The sequence below is a fragment of the Salmo salar genome, chromosome ssa26 (genome assembly GCF_905237065.1).
Source record: "Salmo salar chromosome ssa26, Ssal_v3.1, whole genome shotgun sequence".
In the NCBI taxonomy this organism is placed as follows: domain Eukaryota; kingdom Metazoa; phylum Chordata; class Actinopteri; order Salmoniformes; family Salmonidae; genus Salmo; species Salmo salar.
Window position 1 is genome coordinate 4,266,058 of NC_059467.1, and position 20,283 is coordinate 4,286,340.

General features: G+C 40.9%; 1 protein-coding gene across 2 annotated transcripts in view; it reads left to right on the plus strand.

The window, feature by feature from the left end:
- The window catches only part of homer1b (homer scaffold protein 1b), a 179,890-nt gene that overhangs the window by 15,824 nt on the left and 143,783 nt on the right, over window positions 1-20,283 (plus strand). The window contains exon 2 of one of the 2 annotated variants that reach the window (XM_014174926.2): window positions 5,555-5,602. The exons of the other annotated variant lie outside the window; for it this stretch is intronic. Within the exon in view, the coding sequence (XP_014030401.1) occupies window positions 5,555-5,602 (48 nt within the window). The remainder of the gene's footprint in view (window positions 1-5,554; window positions 5,603-20,283) is intronic. 2 annotated transcript variants of the gene reach the window in all.

Consider the following 20,283-nt stretch of genomic DNA (forward strand, 5'->3'; position numbering starts at 1 on the left):
ATGTGACAAATAAAATTGTATTTTATTTGATCATGGGCTGCATCAGATTTGCCAGTTCTTGCTGTGAGATGTTACCCACTCTTCCACCAAGGCACCTGCAAGTTCCCGGACATTTCTGGGGGGATTGGCCTGAGCCCTCACCCTCTGATCCAACAGATCCCAGACGTGCTCAATGGGATTGAGATCTGGGCTCTTCGCTGGCCATGGCAGAACACTGACATTCCTGTCTTGCAGGAAATCACGCACAGAATGAGCAGTATGGCTGGTGGCATTGTCATGCTGGAGGGTCATGTCAGGATGAGCCTGTAGGAAGGGTACCACATGAGGGAGGAGGATGTCTTCCCTGTAACTCACAGCGTTGCAATTGCCTGCAATGACAAACAAATGACACACCGCCACAGACCATGACGGACCCTCCACCTCCAAATCGATCCCGCTCCAGAGTACAGGCCTCGGTGTAACGCTCATTCCTTCGACGATAAACCTGAATCCGACCATCACCCCTGGTGAGACAAAACCGCGACTCGTCAGTGAAGAGCACCTTTTGCTTGTCTGGTCCATCGATGGTGGGTTTGTGCCCATAGGCGACGTTGTTGCCGGTGATGTCTGGTGAGGACCTGCCTTACAACAGGCATACAAGCCCTCAGTCCAGCCTCTCTCAGTCTATTGTGGACAGTCTGGGCACTGATGGAGGGATTGTGCGTTCCTGGTGTAACTCGGCAGTCGTTGTTGTTGCATTCCTGTACCTGTCCCGCAGGTGTGATGTTCGGATGTACCGATCCTGTGCAGGTGTTGTTACATGTGGTCTGCCACTGTGTGCATGATCAGCTGTCCGTCCTGTCTCCCTGAAGTGCTGTCTTAGGTGTCTCACAGTACGGACATTGCAATTTATTTCCCTGGCCACTTCTGCAGTTCTCATGCCTCCTTGCAGCAAGCCTAAGGCACATTCACACAGATGAGCAGGGACCCTGGGCATCTTTCTTTTGGTGTTTTTCAGAGTCAGTAGAAAGGCCTCTTTAGTGACCTAAGTTTACATAACTGTGACCTTAATTGCCCTGTTAGTGTCTTAACGACCGTTCCACAGGTACATGTTCATTAATTGTTTATGGTTCATTTAAAAAGTATGGCAAACGTGTTTAAACCCTTTACAATGAAGATCTGTGAAGTTATTTGGTTTTTACAAATTATCATTGAAAGACAACGTCCTGAAAAAGGGACATTTCTTTTTTTGCTGAGTTTAGTACAGTTAAATAGTTAACATACACACATGGATGCAGCGGTCTAAGGCACTGCATCTCAGTGCAAAAGGTGTCGCTACAGTCCCTGGTTCGAATCCAGGCTGTATCAAATCCGGCCGTGATTGGGAGTCCCATAGGGCGGCACACATTTAGCCTAGCGTCTTCCGGGTTTGGCCGGGGTAGGCCGTCATTGTAAATAAGAAGACAAAGGTAACTGAACTAAATTACTAATCGCCCCGTAACACTCACCTCTGTCATCATGAAGTGCTTTGATAGACTAGTCAAGGATCATATCACCTCTACCTTACCTGCCACCCTAGACCTACTTCAATTTGCTTACCGCCCCAATAGATCCACAGACGATGCAATCGCCATCACTCTGCACACTGCCCTATCCCATCTGGACAAGAGGAATACCTATGTAAGAATGCTGTTCATTGACTATAGCTCAGCATTCAACAGCATAGTGCCTTCCGAGCTCATCATTAAACTCGAGGCCCTGGGTCTGAACCCCACGCTGTTTAACTGGGTCCTGGACTTCCTGATGAGTCACCCCCAGGTGGCTCAGGTAGGAAACATCAGCTCCACTCCGCTGATCCTCAACACTTGGGCCCCACAAGGGTGCGTGCTCAGCCCCCTCCTGTACTGCCTGTTCACCCTCGACCCAAGTTTGCAGACTACACAACAGTAGTAGGCTTGATTACCAACGTTGACGAGGCAGCCTACAGGGAGGAGGTGAGGGCTCTGGGAGTGTAGTGCCTTGAAACCAACCTCTCACTCAACGTCAACAAAACAAAGGAGATGATCATGGACTGAAGGAAACAGCAGAGGGTGCACCCCCATATCTACATCGACGGGACTGCAGTGGAGAAGGTGGAAAACTTCAAGTTCCTTGGCGTACACATCACTGACAAACTGAAATGGACCACCCACACAAACAGTGTGGTGAAGAAGACGTTACAGAGACTCTTCAAATTTGGCTTGTCACCTAAAACCCTCACAAAGTTTTACAGATGCACAATTGAAAGCATCCTGTCGGGCTGTATCACTGCCTGGTAACGCAATTGCACCACCCGCAACCGCAAGGCTCTCCAGAGGGCGGTGCGGTCTGCCAAACGCATTACAGTGGGAGAACTACCCACCCTCCAAGACACCTACAGCACCCGTTGTCACAGGAAGGCCAAAAAGATCATCAAGGACCTCGACCACCCGAGCCACTGCCTGTTCACCCGCTATCATCCAGAAGGCGAGGTCAGTGCAGGTTCATCAAAGCTGGGGCCGGGAGACTGAAAAACAGCTTCTATCTTAGGCCATCAGACTGTTAAACAGCCATCACTAAGACATTAGATGCTGCTGCCTATAGGCATAGACTAGAAATCACTGGCCACTTTAAGAAATGGAACACTAGTCACTTTAATAATGTTTACATATCTTGCATTACTCATCTCACATTTATATACTGTATTCTATACTATTCTACTGTATCTTAGTCCGTTCCGCTCTGACATCGCTCGTCCATATATGTATACAGTCTTTATTCATTTCTACATAGATTTGTGTGTATTGGGTATATGTTGTGTAATTTCTTAGATATTTCTTGTTAGATATTACTGCACTGTCGGAGATGGAAGCACAAGCATTTCGCAATAACATCTGCTAATCAGGTGTATGTGACCAATAAAATTTGATTTAGACTCTGTCATTCCTGTAGAGCATCTTCTGTTTCCAAAAGGTGTTGAACTATCTTTAAAAGTTATTCCAACAGAGCTACAATAACTCTTTCGCTCTCGCAGCTCAGTGATGGCACAGGGCCTGAAATAATTGGCTGCTTTTTGGAGTCTTTAGAGGTTGAATCAGTTCTTTAAAATCCAGTTTCAGCAGGTCAGAGCTAGCCCTCCTAATGTAATTTGACCCCACATGGACTATGACAGTGTCAGTCCCCGGCAGCTGTAGTAGAACGATAGGAAACAGCCTAGTAATGTCCTCTACTCATGCACCAGGATAGCACAGGGATTTTTCCCCTGGAACCGAGATTCTCACCATAGAGCTGCTGATGATAATGGCTGGTGAAATGGCAGAGGAAGTCTGGCAGTTCTTGCTCCTTGAACCAGCCACAAAACCCATTGTGGCTGATGGAGGAGCCGGTGCATCAGACACCCTCGAGGTCCAGTAAGAGATCCGAGTGTGAGGCATAGTCCTCCTGGGAATGTGGAGGATCCGAGTCCGAGACAGAATCCCCCTGGGAAGGAATCCGGATAGGTGATGTTGCTGTTCAACAACTGAATTTGGGTCTGACTTCCCAACGCCAAAGAAGCCCAACTCATCACAGGCCGCTTCCCTTCATTTGGCCTATGGCAGGTGACGTGCTTCCATTGTTGGGCAGCAGGATTGGTTACAGTACAATACGCTAAATCCACCAGAAGCCCCAGTCTTGCTCTATCTTCCAGGGGAGTGGGATACTTCTTTGGGGAGGGGTCCCTGGAAGGCATTGGCCATTAAGTCAAGGAGTGTTGACATGGCGGTGACACATTGGTGCGGCATCCAGCCTGTGGTGTAGAGGAGAATGAAAATATCTGTAATTACACCCAATCCTTTTTTATTAAACAAAATAGACTCTACCCTGTTAAACTTAACTTTCTATGACAAACAATTCACTCAAACAAATTTGCGCACTCGCTCTCCTTCCAGTCAAAGAGTGGGGGTGTCCGGTAGCAGGCAGTTCATCCATTCTGAAGATTACTACTTCAATTAGTCGGCAGCACAGGACACCCCCGACCAGGCCCTAATCCCTGACACTCGGAAGAGAAAGAGACGGTAATATAGAGGCCGACTGGCTGGTACCCTGATGAAACTACGGCGACAAGTAAATAATCCGCCTCTACCCTCTGTTCTATTGGCAAATGTATACTGAACAAAATATAAAGCAACATGCAGCAATTTCAAAGATTTTACTGAGTTACAGTTCATATGAGGAAATCAGTCAATTGAAATAAATAAATTAGGCCCTAATCTATGGATTTAACATGACTGCGAATACAGATCTGTTGGTCACAAATACCTTAAAAAAATGGGCCTCACAATAGGTCTCAGGATTTTGTCAGGGTAGTTTCCTTGTTCCTTGTCAATCATTGGCTTATTGGTGAAATCAGCAGTCAGACAATATCTTCTTTAAATAAATCAATTAAACCTTTGTCTATGCAATAGCAGACAGAAGTTGACAATGGAAACACAGCTTGTATGTTTCAGAGTAAGTTCTGCAACCCACCTAAGGGCGCAGCTGATTTTATACATGTGATTTTATACATACGTCAATGTATGTATACAGCAATAAACTGAGGTTACCTTATAAGGTAACCTAGTACAGTAGCTTCTCTGAATTCATTAGCATTGTCCACTGTCACACAAGATCAAAATGTCAAAACCAGAGAGTGGTTACTTTTCTTTATCTAGTTTTGATCTGACTCAGACCTAGCCTGCAAACACACTCTTGTAGCTTAACCACAAAGACTTATGTATATGGCTTGTGCAACGTATAGTGGCAGAGTTTTAGACACATAGCAACAGTATCTATTATAAGGCCTGCTGCAAAACATATGAATCTTAAGGTCTCCTTAATCAATAATGGGGAGTGTCTTTGGGACCCTACCCCCTACAATTTTGTAAAAAAAAATGTGTGCATTCAAATTGCAATCGATAAAATGCAATTGTGTTCATTGTCCGTATCATATGCCTGCCCGTACCATAACTCCGTCACCATGGGGCACGTTGATATTAGCAAACCGCTCACCCTCACGACACCATACACATGGTCTGAGGTTGTGAGGCTGGTTGGACGTACTGCCAAATTCTCTAAAATGACGTTGGAGGTGACTTATGGTAGAGGCATGAACATTCAATTTTCTGGGAACAGCTCTGGAGAACATTCCTGCAGTCAACATGCCAATTGTACGCTCCCTCAAAACTTGAGACATCTGTGGCCCTTTTATTGTACCCAGCAATTATGATTATGCTGTTTAATCAGCTTTTTATATGCCACACATGTCAGGTGGATTGATTTATATTGATAAAGGAGAAATGCTCACTATCAGGGATGTACATAAATTTATGCACAAAATTTGAGAGAAATACTTTTTTTTTGCGTCTGTAAAATTTCTGGGATCTTTTATTTCAGCTCATGAAATATGGGACCAACACTTCATATGTTGTGTTTATATTTTTGTTCAGTGTACAATCACTGGAGAACAAACTGAACTAGCGACGTTCAAGACTATCTTATCAACGGGACCTGAAGAACTGTTATATCTTATGTTTTTCAGAACTTGGCTGGTTTTCTATGCATCGGCAGAACAGAATTGCAGCGTCGGGTAAGCTCAAGGGTGGTGGTGTGTGTATTTGTTAGCAACAGCTGGTGTGCAATTGCTAATATTAATGAGGTTCTGCTCACCTGAGTTAGAATACCTCATGATAAGCTGTAGACCATACTATTTACCAAGAGAGTTTATCTATATTTTTTGAAGCTGTCTATTTACCACCACAAACCTATGCTGGCAATAAGACCTCACACAACAAGCTGTATAGGGCCATAAGCAAACAAGAAAATACTCATCCAGAGATGGTGCTCCTAGTGGCCGGTGATTTTAACGGAAATCCGTCTTACCTAATTTCTACCATCATGTCTCCTGTGCAACTAAAGGGTGAGAAAAAACTATCACCTTTACTCCACATACAGAAACGCATACAAAGCTCTCCCATTTGACAAATCTGACCATAACTATCTTGATTCCTCCTCACAAAAAAAACAAACAGGAAGTACCAGTGGCACACTCAATACAGAAGTGGTCTGATGAAGCGGATGCTAAGCTACAGGACTGTTTCGCTAGCACAGACTGGAAGATGTTCCGGGATCATCCGATGTCATTGAGGAGTTTACAACACCCGTCACCAGCTTCATTAATAAGTTTGTTGACGACGTCGTCCCCAAAGTGACCATACATACTTACATATCCCAACCAGAAGCAGTAGATTACAGGCAACATCCACACTGATTTAACCTGTTAGGGCTAGGGGGCAGCATTTGCACGTCTGGATAAAATTTTTTTATCCGATTTAATCTGGTTACTAATCCTACCCAGTAACTAGAATATGCATATACTTATTATATATGGATAGAAAACACTCTAAAGTTTCTAAAACTGTTTGAATGGTGTCTGTGAGTATAACAGAACTCATTTGGCAGGCAAAACCCTGAGACATTTTCTGACAGGAAGTGGATACCTGATGTGTTGTATTACCTTTAAACCTATCCCATTGAAAAACACAGGGGCTGAGGAATATTTTGGCACTTCCTATTGCTTCCACTAGATGTCACCAGCCTTTACAAAGTGTTTTGAGTCTTCTGGAGGGAGTTCTGACCGAATAAGAGCCATGGAACGATGATGTCCCATTAGACACCTGGCGCGCGAGTTCATGTTGGGTACCCTCGTTCCAATACGTTATAAAAGAGTATGCATTCGTCCACCTTGAATATTATTCATGTTCTGGTTAAAAAAGGCCCTAATGATTTATGCTATACAACGTTTGACATGTTTGAACGAACGTAAATATATTTTTTTCCCCTCGTTCATGACGAAAGTCCGGCTGGCTTAGATCATGTGCTAACAAGACGGAGATTTTTGGACATAAATGATGAGCTTTTTTGAACAAAACTACATTCGTTATGGACCTGTGATACCTGGAAGTGACATTTGATGAAGAGAATCAAAGGTAATGGATTATTTACATAGTATTTTCGATTTTAGATCTCCCCAACATGACGTCTAGTCTGTATCGCAACGCGTATTTTTCTGGGCGCAGTGCTCAGATTATTGCAAAGTGTGATTTCCCAGTAAGGTTATTTTTAAATCTGGCAAGTTGATTGCGTTCAAGAGATGTAAATCTATAATTCTTTAAATGACAATATAATATTTTACCAATGTTTTCTAATTTTAATTATTTAATTTGTGGCGCTGACTTGACTGCCGGTTATTGGAGGGAAACGATTTCCTCAACATCAATGCCATAGTAAAACGCTGTTTTTGGATATAAATATGAACTTGATAGAACTAAAAATGCATGCATTGTCTAACATAATGTCCTAGGAGTGTCATCTGATGGAGATTGTAAAAGGTTAGTGCATCATTTTAGCTGGTTTTATGGTTTTGGTGACCCGGTCTTTGAATTGACAAAACATTACACACAACTCTTGTAAATGTACTGTCCTAACATACTCTAAATTTATGCTTTCGCCGTAAAACCTTTTTGAAATCGTAAAACGTGGTTAGATTAAGGAGATGTTTATCTTTCAAAGGGTGTAAAATAGTTGTATGTTTGAAAAATTTGAATTTTGACATTTATTTGGATTCAAATTTGCCGCTCTTGAAATGCACCTGCTGTTGATGGAGTGCACCACGGGTGGCACGCTAGCGTCCCACCTAGCCCATAGAGGTTAAAGGCTAGAGCTGTCCCTCCGACTAACCATCAAACAGGCAAAGCATCAATACAGGAGTAAGATCGAATCCTAATACACCGGCTCTGATGCTTGTTGGATGTGACAGGGCTTGCAAACCATCACAGATTATAAAGGGAAACCGAGCCATGAGCTGCCCAGTGACGTAAGCCTACCAGACGAGCTAAATGTCTTCTATGCTTACTTTAAGGCAAGCAACACTGAACCATGCGTGAGAGCACCAGCTGTTCCGGATGACTGTATGATCATGCTGTCTGTGGCCGATGTAAGAGCTTATCATTTTTTACATTTTAGTCATTTAGCAGACGCTCTTATCCAGAGCAACTTACAGTATTGAATACATACATTTCATTTTTTTTTTGTACTGCCCCCCCGTGGGAATCGAACCCACAAGCCTGCGTTGCACACAACATGCTGGCGTTGCAAACACCATGCTCTACCAACTGAGCCACAGGGAAGACTTAAATATATTTTACTCATATATATTTTTCAAACAAAACAAACACATACAAAATACAACATTCATACTCACACAAACGTCAACAACATCACTCCTGCCCAGACCCACCTGTTCTAAGCCCTATTTCCAGTGCCTGCACTACTCTGCGCCACATGTCCTCAAATTTCACAATTTTGTTTCTCTCCGTCGCCAACACTCTTTCAATATTTAGATAATAAAGGATATGGTTTTTCCATTGTCTTAATGATGGAGGATTGGTTGATTTCCAGTTTTTAAAGTATATGTTTTTTCAAGATAATTGACAAAAAGGGTATCGTCCAACCCACTGGGTATCTCACTGCCCCCCCCCCCCCTCCCCATATCCCATGACTTGAAATATGCAGACAGATGGATTAAAAGTACATTTCCATTGTAATACTTCTAAAAGACAACTTTCTAACGCCTTCCATAACTTCTGGACTTTATATTATTCCCAGAAGTCATGGATTATTGAGTCATTGTTAATTTTACATTTAAGACATGACTCATGTTGTTGTGCGGTAGAATTTGTGAATTTGGTCTCTTTTATAGTACATTCGGTACATTAGGTTATACTGGATTAAGAGTATATTTTTGTTACTTGTAATTTCATTAGTTATATTCCAAGATTCCTTCCATCTTGTGCCAATATCAGTTCTTTTTAAAACTTCTTCAGGATCGGTGTCCCGTATGCGGGACTGTTGAGCTAATGTAGGCTAATGAGATTAGCATGTGGTAGTAAGAAACAAACAAAAAAAGTGATATGGGCAGAAAGCTTATTCTTTTTAATCTAACTGCACTGTCCAATTTACAATAGTTATTAGAGTGAAAGAATACCATGCTATTGTTTGAGTAGAGTGCACAATTATGAACCTGAAAATATATGAATAAACCAATTAGGCATATTTGGGCAGTCTTGATACAACATTTTGAATAGATATGCAATACTTCACTGGATCACTCTAAAATGTTGCACATACAGTGCTCCCATCTAGTGGCCAAAGTCAATTGCACCTGGGCTAGAATAATTCATTATGACCTTTCTCTTGCATTTCAAAGATGATGGTACAAAAAAAATAAGAAAAAACTTTTTTTTTTTCATTGTATCATCTTTTACCAGATCTAATGTGTTATATTCTCCTACATTCCTTTCACATTTCCACAAACTTCAGTGTTTTCTTTCAAATGGTATCAAGAATATGATTTTGGTGACATTTTAGGCAAAAATTGTAAAAAAGGGTCTGATCGTTATTAAGTCATGGTTCCAATAGTTTATATTGTTTTCCAAGAAGTAGTCAGTTGGATAGGCTCTCTGCAAGGTTTTGTATATTTTACCTATCATATGCATATCATTTTATGACTCAAATAGGATTCCTTCAAGATTTCAAATCGAAATATCGTGATATAAAACTTTTAATTTGCATGTATTTGAAAATATCTACATTTGTCAGTCCAAAATTGCTTTTTAATTCTGTCATGGAAGTACATGTATTTCCTATTACCAATTCATTTACGGTTATATGCCTTTAGTTTTCTATGTTAACCAATAGGGTTGTGTTTTTAGGGAGTGATATTGATTCTTGTAGAATCCGTTTCATTTTCTTCCATATTGTTATAGTGTTCTTAACTAGGGTTGCAAAGTGTGGGAAACTTTCCGGTAAATTTCTGGAATTTTGCCAGAAATTTTCCGTGGGAAATTAAGGGAATTTTGCTTAAATTCATCAAAAAAGTTAGTTTATAACAGTGAACCTTTTTTTGTGAGATACACATAAGGCAATTCTAGGTCTTGTGGCATATTTTGGTTACCTATCCCCAATTCAATGGAATTGCAACCCTCTGCATGCACAGTGCACTCTTCCATCACATGGAAGAGATCTTGCACACCAATGAGATGCTATTGAGCCCACACTACTACACTGTCTAAGCCAAGGACTACATGCTTTCTGGTAAGTTTTGATGACAATACTGGGTGGGGTGAATATATTTTATATGACATACATTATTTTTGGTTAACTAATAAATAGTAGCCTACAGCAAAGTGTGTTTAAAGCATTTCTAACTTGTTAACAATTTCTGCTAGTTAGTTTTTGATACCATGTACCATTTAGCTTGCTTGAGCCTGCTAACTGAGGAGTGTAAATTCACCTGTTTCCTTACACGTTTACAAAGGAGTTATTTCATCTAACTGCTTAACTATTTATCTGTACATGGAATTGTGTATCTATATGTTTTTGAAAAATTTTCCCCCCTAATCTTTACAGGAAAATGCCACGGCACTATCTGGATGTGTGGAGACATTTCACTGCAGCTAATGTAGAAGGAAAAGCTGTGTACATTTGCAAATACTGTGCCAAATCATATGTGAAGAATGCAACAAAGATGCAGAATCATCTGGCCAAGTGCATAAAGTTCCCTCAGCGCTCACAACAAGCAACCTCTAATAAAAGTCCCTCTACTTCTATTCGAGGTAAAAATTATGAATCAGACACCTTATCGATAGCAACAGCTCATGGTCCTCCTGGAATCAGAAGTTTTTTGACTCAATGGAGGAACGTAGTCAGAGAAATGCTGATGAATGTCTTGCTCGAGCTTTGTATGCAACTGGTTCACCTCTGATGCTCACAGGCAATGTGTATTGGAAGACATTTCTGAATGTTCTTTGCCCAGCATACACCCCTCCAACCAGACATGCTTTATCTACTCATTTGCTGGATGCAGAGTTCAAGTGAAGGTCAAGCAAATCATAGAGAAAGAAGACTGTATTGCAATCATCTCTGATGGGTGGTCGAATGTTCGTGGGCAAGGAATAATTAACTACATCATCTCCACCCCTCAACCAGTATTCTACAAGAGCACAGACACAAGGGACAACAGACACATCAGTCTCTACATTGCAGATGAGCTGAAGGCAGTCATCAGTGACCTTGGACCACAGAAGGTATTTGAACTGGTGACAGACAATGCTGCGAACATGAAGGCTGCTTGGTCTAAAGTGGAGGAGTCCTACCCTCACACCCATTGGCTGTGCTGCTCATGCATTGAATCTGCTCCTAGGACATCATGGCACAGAAAACAATGGAGCAAAGGAAGTGGTTAGGTATGTGAAGGGTCATCAAGTTATAGCAGAAATCTACATCACCAAGCAAAGTGAGAAGAATAAGAGCACCACATTGAAGGTGCCCAGCAACTCCAGTTGGGGTGGTGTTGTCATCATGTTTGACAGTCTCCTGAAGGGGAAAGAGTCTCTCCAAGAAATGGCCATATCACAGTCTGCTGAAAGGAACTGCCCCATCAAGAGGATCCTCCTGGATGATGTATTTTGGGAGAGAGTGGTAAGCAGCCTGAAACTCCTGAAACTTATAGCAGTAGCCATTGGACGGATTGAGGGAGGCAATGCCACCCTGTCTGATGTTCAGACTCTGCTTGCAGATGTAAGAGAAGAATTCTGTACTGCCCTGCACACTTCACTGTTGCTCCAAGCAGAGGAAACTGGAGTTTTGAAATACATCAAAACGCTTGAAGACTTCTGCCTGAAGCCCATACATGCCGCAGCATACATGTTGGACCCCAAGTATGCTGGAAAGACTATCCTGTCTGGTGCAGAGATAAACAAGTCCTATGGTGTCATCACTACCGTGTCTCACCACCTTGGCCTGGATGAGGGCAAGGTTATTGGCAGTCTGGCGAAGTACACTCCCAAGCAAGGGCTGTGGGATGGAGATGCGATATGGCAGTTGTGCCAACATATCTCATGGTATCTCACTCATCTCAACATATCTCAACATACCTGGTGGAAGGGACTTTGTGGATCTGAGGCTCTTTCCCCTGTTGCCTCCATAATCCTCCAAATCTCACCAACATTAGCCGCCTCAGAGCGCAACTGGTCGTTGTTTGGGAACACACACACCAAAGCACACAACAGGCTGACCAATACAAGGGTTGAAAAATTGGTGGCCATCCTGGCAAATTTGAAGCTTTTTGAGCCTGACAACGAGCTATCCTCATCAAGGTTGGAAAGTGACATTGAAGGTGAGGCCTCAGAGTTTGATGTTCTCAGTCTGATGTTCAAGAGGTGGACATTGAGGAGGTCCAGGGAGAAGACATGGAAGCCTGAGATGAAGACAACCACATCTTTAGTTTCTGGACTATCAATTTACAAATGTATGTTGAAAACTTTTTGGAGATGCGATGGATCATTGGGATCATTCAATATTCCCTTTCTTCTGTTATTCAGGGAAATCATCCCATGTGAAGAGTCAACTCATTTAATTAAAGTTCAATTTGTAACTAAATTGTTTTTTCTATTAGAAGGATTTAATCATTTGCAATTATGTCTACATATGATAAGGTAAAAGGTTTATGTTTCTGTATTCTTATGATATGGTGAATATATCCAATGCAAAAAACTTTTACATTTTAAATGGTATTAATATGAATTTGCATATATATCCATTAATTCCCATATATTCCCGTTAATTCCCACAGAAAGTTTCCACCTCTGAATATTCCCCAAAATGTGCAACCCTATTCTTAACTAAGAAGTTGTTAATGTTCTTAGCTTTTTTTCCAACAATTGTTGGAAATTCCAGTGCATCAGTTTACATATACTAAGTTGACTGTGCCTTTAACCTTTTACGGCTAGGGGTTCATCTAGCGGAACGTTTCGACAACATCCGGTGAAATGGCAGAACACGAAATTCAAAAGAAATTATTAGAAATATTTAACTTTCATACATTCACAAGTGCAATACACCAAATTAAAGCTTAACTTCTTTTTAATCTAGCCACCGTGTCAGATTTCAAAAAGGCTTTACGGCAAAAGCAAACTATGCTATTATCTGAGGACAGCACCCCATCAAACAAACACATGACAATCATAATTCAACCCGCCAGGCGCGACACAAAACTCAGAAATAACGATATAATTCATGCCTTACCTTTGGAGATCTTCTTCTGTTGGCACTCCAATATGTCCCATAAACATCATAAATGGTCCTTTTGTTCGATAAATTCTGTCATTATATCTCCAAAATGTCCATTTATTTGGCGCGTTTGATTCAGGAAAAACAGCGGTTCCAACTCACGCAACATGACTACAAAATATCTAATAAGTTACCTGTAATCTTGATCCAAACATTTCAAACAACTTTCCTTATACAACTTTAGGTATTTTTAACGTAAATAATAGATACAATTTAAGATGGGATAAACTGTGTTAAATACCGGACAAAAACAAAGTGGAGTGAGCTTTCAGGTCGCTTGCCCCAACCACAACAGTACACTAAACTCGACCCTCGTTCTGAACAGCCATACTTCTTCATTACTCAAAAGAAAAACATCAACCAATTTATAAAGACTGTTGACATCCAGTGGAAACGATAGGAACTGCAAGCAAGTGCGTTTAGAAATCTAGATCCACATAGAAAACCCATTGAAAACACTGTCACCTCAACAACAAAAAAAGTCCTGAATGGTTTGTCCCCGGGGTTTCGCCTGCCAAATAAGTTCTGTTATACTCACAGACATCATTTGAACAGTTTTAAAAACTTTAGAGTGTTTTCTATCCAAATCTACCAATTATATACGTAGCTTCTGGGCCTGAGTAGCAGGCAGTTTTCTTTGGGCACGCTTTTCATCCAAAATTCCGAATGCTGCTCCCTATCCTAAAAAAGTTAATTTTCTGGACTTTTTCAAGCTGTTTATGTCATGGCTTTAGAAGTTTCTGATAGGCTAACTGCCATCATTTGAGTCAACTGGAGGTGTACCTGTGGATGTATTTCAAGGCCTACCTTCAAACTCAGTGTCCCTTTGCTTGACATCATGGGAAAATCAGAAGATATCAGCCAAGTCCTCAGAAAAAAATTGTAGACCTCCACAAGTCTGGTTCATCGTTGGGAGCAATTTCCAAATGCCTGAAGGTAGCACATTTGTCTGTATGAACAATAGTGCGCAAGTATAAACACCATAGGACCACTCAGCCGTCATACCGCTCAGGAAGGAGACGCGTTCTGTCTCCTGGAGATGAACATACTTTGGTGCAAAAAGTGCAAATCAATCCCAGAACAACAGCAAAGTACTTTATGAAGATGCTGGAGGAAACAGGTACAAAAGTATATATATCCACAGTAAAACAAGTCCTATATCGTCATAACCTGAAAGGCCGCTCAGCAAGGAAGAAACCACTGCTCCAAACCGTCGTAAAAAAGCCAGACTACGGTTTGCAACTGCACATGGGGACGAAGATCGTACTTTTTGGAGAAATGTTCTCTGGTCTGATGAAACAAAAAGATAACTTTTTGGCCACAATGACATCGTTATGTTTGAAGGAAAAAGGGGGAGGCTTGCGAGCCGAAGAACACCATCCCAACCGTGAAGCACGGGGGTGGCAGCAACATGTTGTGGGGGTGCTTTGCTGCAGGAGGGACTGCTGCACTTCACAAAATAGATGGCATCATGAGGGAAGAAAATGATGTGGATATATTCAAGCAACATCTCAAGGCATCAGTCAGGAAGTTAAAGCTTGGTCGCAAATGGGTCTTCCAAATGGACAATGACCCCAAGCATACTTCCAAAATTGTGGCAAAATGGCTTAACTTGTTATGGATAGGGGGCAGTATTTTCACGGCCGGATAAAAAACGTACCCGATTTAATCTGATTATTACTCCTGCCCAGAAACTAGAATATGCATATAATTATTAGCTTTGGATAGAAAACACTCCAAAGTTTCTAAAACGGTTTGAATGGTGTCTGTGAGTATAACAGAACTCATTTGGCAGGCCAAAACCTGAGAAGATTCCAAACAGGAAGCGCCCTCTCTGACTATTTCTTGGCCTTCTTGATCATCTCTATCCAAAACAGGGGATCTCTGCTGTAACGTGACATTTTCTAACGCTCCCATAGGCTCTCAGAAGGCGCCAGAACGTTGAATGATGACTTTGCAGGCCATGGCTGAAAAACAGTAGCGCATTTGGATAGTGGTCGATCTGAGAACAATGAGACTGGGGCGTGCGTGCACGAGAAGTCTTTGAACGAAAACAGGGTTTCCCGGTCGGAATATTATCGCTTTTTTACAAGAAAAATTGCATAAAAATTGATTTTAAACAGCGTTTGACATGCTTCGAAGTACGGTAATGGAATATTTAGAAATATTTTGTCACGAAACTCGCTGGGCGCGTCACCCTTCTTTACCCTTCGGATAGTGTCTTGAACGCACAAACAAAACGCCGCTATTTGGATATAACTATGGATTATTTGGAACCAAACCAACATTTGTTATTGAAGTAGAAGTCCTGGGAGTGCATTCTGACGAAGAACAGCAAAGGTAATCCAATTTTTCTTACAGTAAATCTGAGTTTGGTGAGTACCAAACTTGGTGGGTGTCAAAATAGCTAGCCATGATGGCCGGGCTATCTACTCAGAATATTGCAAAATGTGCTTTCACCAAAAAGCTATTTTAAAATCGGACACCGCGATTGCATAAAGGAGTTCTGTATCTATAATTCTTTAAATAATTGTTATGTTTTTTGTGAACGTTTATCGTGAGTAATTTAGTAAATTCACCGGAAGTGTTCGGTGGGAATGCTAGTTCTGAACGTCACATGCTAATGTAAAAAGCTGGTTTTTGATATAAATATAAACTTGATTGAACAAAACATGCATGTATTGTATAACATAATGTCCTAGGAGTGTCATCTGATGAAGATCATCAAAGGTTAGTGCTGCATTTAGCTGTGGTTTTGTTTTTTGTGACATTATATGCTAGCTTGAAAAATGGGTGTCTGATTATTTCTGGCTGGGTACTCTGCTGACATAATCTAATGTTTTGCTTTCGCTGTAAAGCCTTTTTGAAATCGGACAGTGTGGTTAGATAAAGGAGAGTCTTGTCTTTAAAATGGTGTAAAATAGTCATATGTTTGAAAAATGGACGTTTTTGGATTTTCGAGGACTTTGTATTTCGCGCCACGCCTATCATTGGATATTGGAGCAGGTGTTCCGCTAGCGGAACGTCTAGATGTAATTAAGGACAACAAAGTCAAGGTATTGGAGTGGCCATCACAAAGCCCTGTCCTCAATCCTATAGAGAATTTGTGGGCAGAACTGAAATAGTGTGTGCGAGCAAGGACACCTACAAAACTGACTCAATTTCACCAGCTCTGTCTGGAGGAATGGGCCAAAATTCACCCAACTTATTGTGGGAAGCTTGTGGAAGGCTACCCAAAACATTTGGCCCAAGTTAAACAATTTAAAGGCAATGCTACCAAATGCTAATTGAGTGTATGTAAACTGCTGACCAACTGGGAATGTGATGAAAGAAATAAAAGCTGAAATAAATCATTCTCTCTACTATTATTCTGACATTTCACATTTTTTAAATAAAGTGGTGATCCTAACTGACCTAAGACAGGACATTTTTACTAGGATTAAATGTCAGGAATTGTAAAAAACTGAGTTTAAATGTATTTGGCTAAGGTGTATGTAAACTTCCGACTTCAACTGTGGCTTTTGACATTATTTATCATAGTCTGCTGCTGGAAAAACGTATGTGTTATGGCTTCACACCCCCTGCTATAATGTGGATAAAGAGTTACTTGTCTAACAGAACACAGAGGGTATTCTTTAATGGAAGCCTCTCAAACATAATCCAGGTAGAATCAGGAATTCCCCAGGGTAGCTGTTTAGGCCCCTTACTTTTTTTTCCAATCTTTACTATTGACATGCCGCTGGCTTTGAGTAAAGCCAGTGTGTCTATGTATGCGGATGACTCAACACTACCGACGTCAGCTACTACAGCAACTGAAATTACTGCAACACTTAACAAAGAGCTGCAGTTAGTTTCGGAATTGGTAGCAAAACTAAAATCATTGTATTTTGGACAAATCATTCCCTAAACCCTAAACCTCAACTACATCTCGTAATGAATAATGTGGAAATTGAGCAAGTTGAGGTGACTTAACTGCTTGGAGCAACCCTAGATTGTAAACTGTCATGGTCAAAACATCTTGATACAACAGATGGGGAGAAGTCTGTTCATAATAAAGCGCAGCTCTGCCTTCTTAACAACACTATCAACAAGGCAAGTCCTACAGGCCCTAGTTTTGTCGCACCTAGACTACTGTTCAGTAGTGTGGTCCGGTGCCACAAAGAGGGACTTAGGAAAATTGCATTTGGCTCAGAACAGGGCAGTACGGCTGGCCCTTTAAAGTACACGGAGAGCTAACATTAATGGCATGCATGTCAATCTCTCATGGCTCAAAGTGGAAGAGAGATTGACTTCATCACTACTTGTTTTTGTAGAAGGTGTTAACAAGCTGAATATACAGAGCTGTCTGTTTAAAATACTTGTACACAGCTCGGACACCCATGGGTACCCCACAAGACATGCCACCAGAGGTCTCTTCACAGTCCCCAAGTCCAGAACGCAGTAAGGGAGGTGCACAGTACGACATAGAGCCATGACTACATGGAACTCTATTCCGCATCAGATTTTAAAAAACAGGTAAAAATACACCTTATGGAACAACGTGGACTGTGATGAGAGACACACAAAGGTAGACGCATGCATACGTATGCATTGTTGTATGGTGGTATCAAAGATTGTGTATTGTATATATGTTGTAGTGTAATAATCTTATATGATGTACTGTTTCATCTTTTGTTTTATATGTAATGTATGTTTGATACCAGGAAGAGTAGCTGCTGCTTTTAATAATAATGGGGATCCCTACAAAATACAAATACATAGAACTGGGAAGTACTGAATTGAGTGATGTGTGTTGTCTTGTGTAAATATGGGGTGCTACTTTGTCTAGAATGTTCAATACAATTATATGGGAAAGCTGTCCATACTTGGTGCTTTTCTTCGCGCAAATGTTTTAAGTGTTGTAATATTTATTTGTTCTATTTTTTTGTCTGGTGATAGCTGCTTCATGATTGTGGAGTCGAAGAAGGCTGTAAGATCAGTCCAATTGTTGTTTAATTCTGATTTATATCGATTTTTTTCATAGAAGCTTTTAAAATTGTCATTAATAGCATTGTTGTTTCTAAATAAAGCATTTGTATCCTTATCTATTAGAATTATAACTGGTTTGGCATGTATTTGTTTTTTTAAGGGCTGTGAGTGAAAGATCCTATTTCTGCCTAAGTTCAGAAATGTTATATTCTTCTTTACCTTGGAAAGATTTTTTATGGGCTTTTTCTAAGATGGTGATTTCTTTTTCTTAAATTTTTACTTGTAACTCGTTATTTAATTTTCGCTGAGTATGTGATGTAAAGACGGCGCCGGAGAAGAAGGCTGACGTTTCACGTGTTCCTAAAAATGTTTGTTTATTTATTTTATTTCTTTGTTTCTTTACATTGTTTGTAACTTATTTTTTTTTACTTATTTTGTACATAATGTTGCTGCTACCGTCTCTTATGACCGAAAATAACTTCTGGACATCAGAACTGCGATTACTCACCACGAACTGGCAGAATCCTTTTTTTTCCTTTAACGAGTCCGACGAGCCCGACGTGAATGACATACTGCTTTCCTGGGACAAGGTCCAAATCCTCGTCATTTGAATGAAGAGAAGGCGGAGAAAAAGGGTCCGGAGAGCGGGCTGCCTTCTAAGAATTCGTAGGCGATTGAATAAACCCCCACAGCCTTCCATTCTGCTAGCAAACGTGCAATGCTTCACGGAGGGTCGTACAACGACATTCTCAACAATCAGCCGGCTGGTTATACGCTGTATCGGCAGGATAGAACAGCGGTGTCTGGTAAGACAAGGGGCGGCAGAATATGTATTTTTGTAAATAACAGCTGGTGCACGATATCTAAGGAAGTCTCGAGGTTTTGCTCATCGGAGGTAGAGTATCTCATGATAAGCTGTGGCCCACACAATCTACTTAGAGAGTTTTCTTCTGAATTTTTCATAGCTGTCTACACACCACCACATACCACCACAATGCTGGCACTAAGACAGCATTGAATGAGCTGTATTCTGCCATAAGCAAAGAGGAAAACACTCACCCAGTGGCGGCACTCCTAAATATAAAAAATATAAAATGCACGGTTGCTTTTTTTTGTTCTTTAAAAGGAAGCGGTGGAGTGCCGCCTCTGGGTCTAATCAGAGGCGGCACTAATCAAACGACTACCCAGACTATTTGCATTCCCTGCCCCCTCTTTTACGCCGCTGATACTCTCTGTTGTTATCATCTATGCATAGTCCCTTCAATAACTCTACCTACATGTACATATTACCTCAATTACCTCGACTAACCGGTGCCCCCGCACATTGACTCTGTACCGGTACCCCCCTGTATATACTCTCGCGATTGTTATTTTACTGCTGCTCTTTAATTACTTGTTACTTGTATTTCTTATTCTTATTCATATTTTTTGTATAAACTTCATTGTTGGTTAGGGGCTCGTAAGTAAGCATTTCACTGTAAGGTTGATTTTGATTCCCCTAATGTACGCCTTAAAAGCAACCCATATTATGTTGGGATATGGTGAAGGTTTTTCTTTTTTCATTTATGTATATAATACATTTCGGGTCTTGAAGATGCTCTCTGTTCATTCTCCATATTCTGTCACTAAGTGTATTTTCTATTGGTGTAATTAAGCATGATACCAGAGAATGGTCTGATATCACTATGTCATGGATTCCTGAACCCAGTAAATTGTTGGGTGCATTTTTGGAAATAAAAATGTAGTCAATTCTTGAATAGCTTTTCATTTCCCTTCTATTAAAATGTGTGGTAGTGAGATCGATTCTTTCTTTTGGGATATGAATACAGAGTATGTCCACTTCACCGTCAGACCATTGTATTGGTAAAGTACACGGTAATGTTAAAGTATTCTTTTTTTTTTGTTACAATATGTAATATGCTATCATAGTCTGGTTGTAATCCAGAGAGGTTCGAGAAATGATCTACATCGTCTTAGGTTGTGCAAGGATCCAAATTGCGGATTTAAAAGAAAACATGATTCGTCAGCGTACAATGACATCTTTGTTTTTAAGAGTTGGATTTCTAGCCTGTTATATTATGGTTGGATCTGATTTTAATAGCTAACATTTCA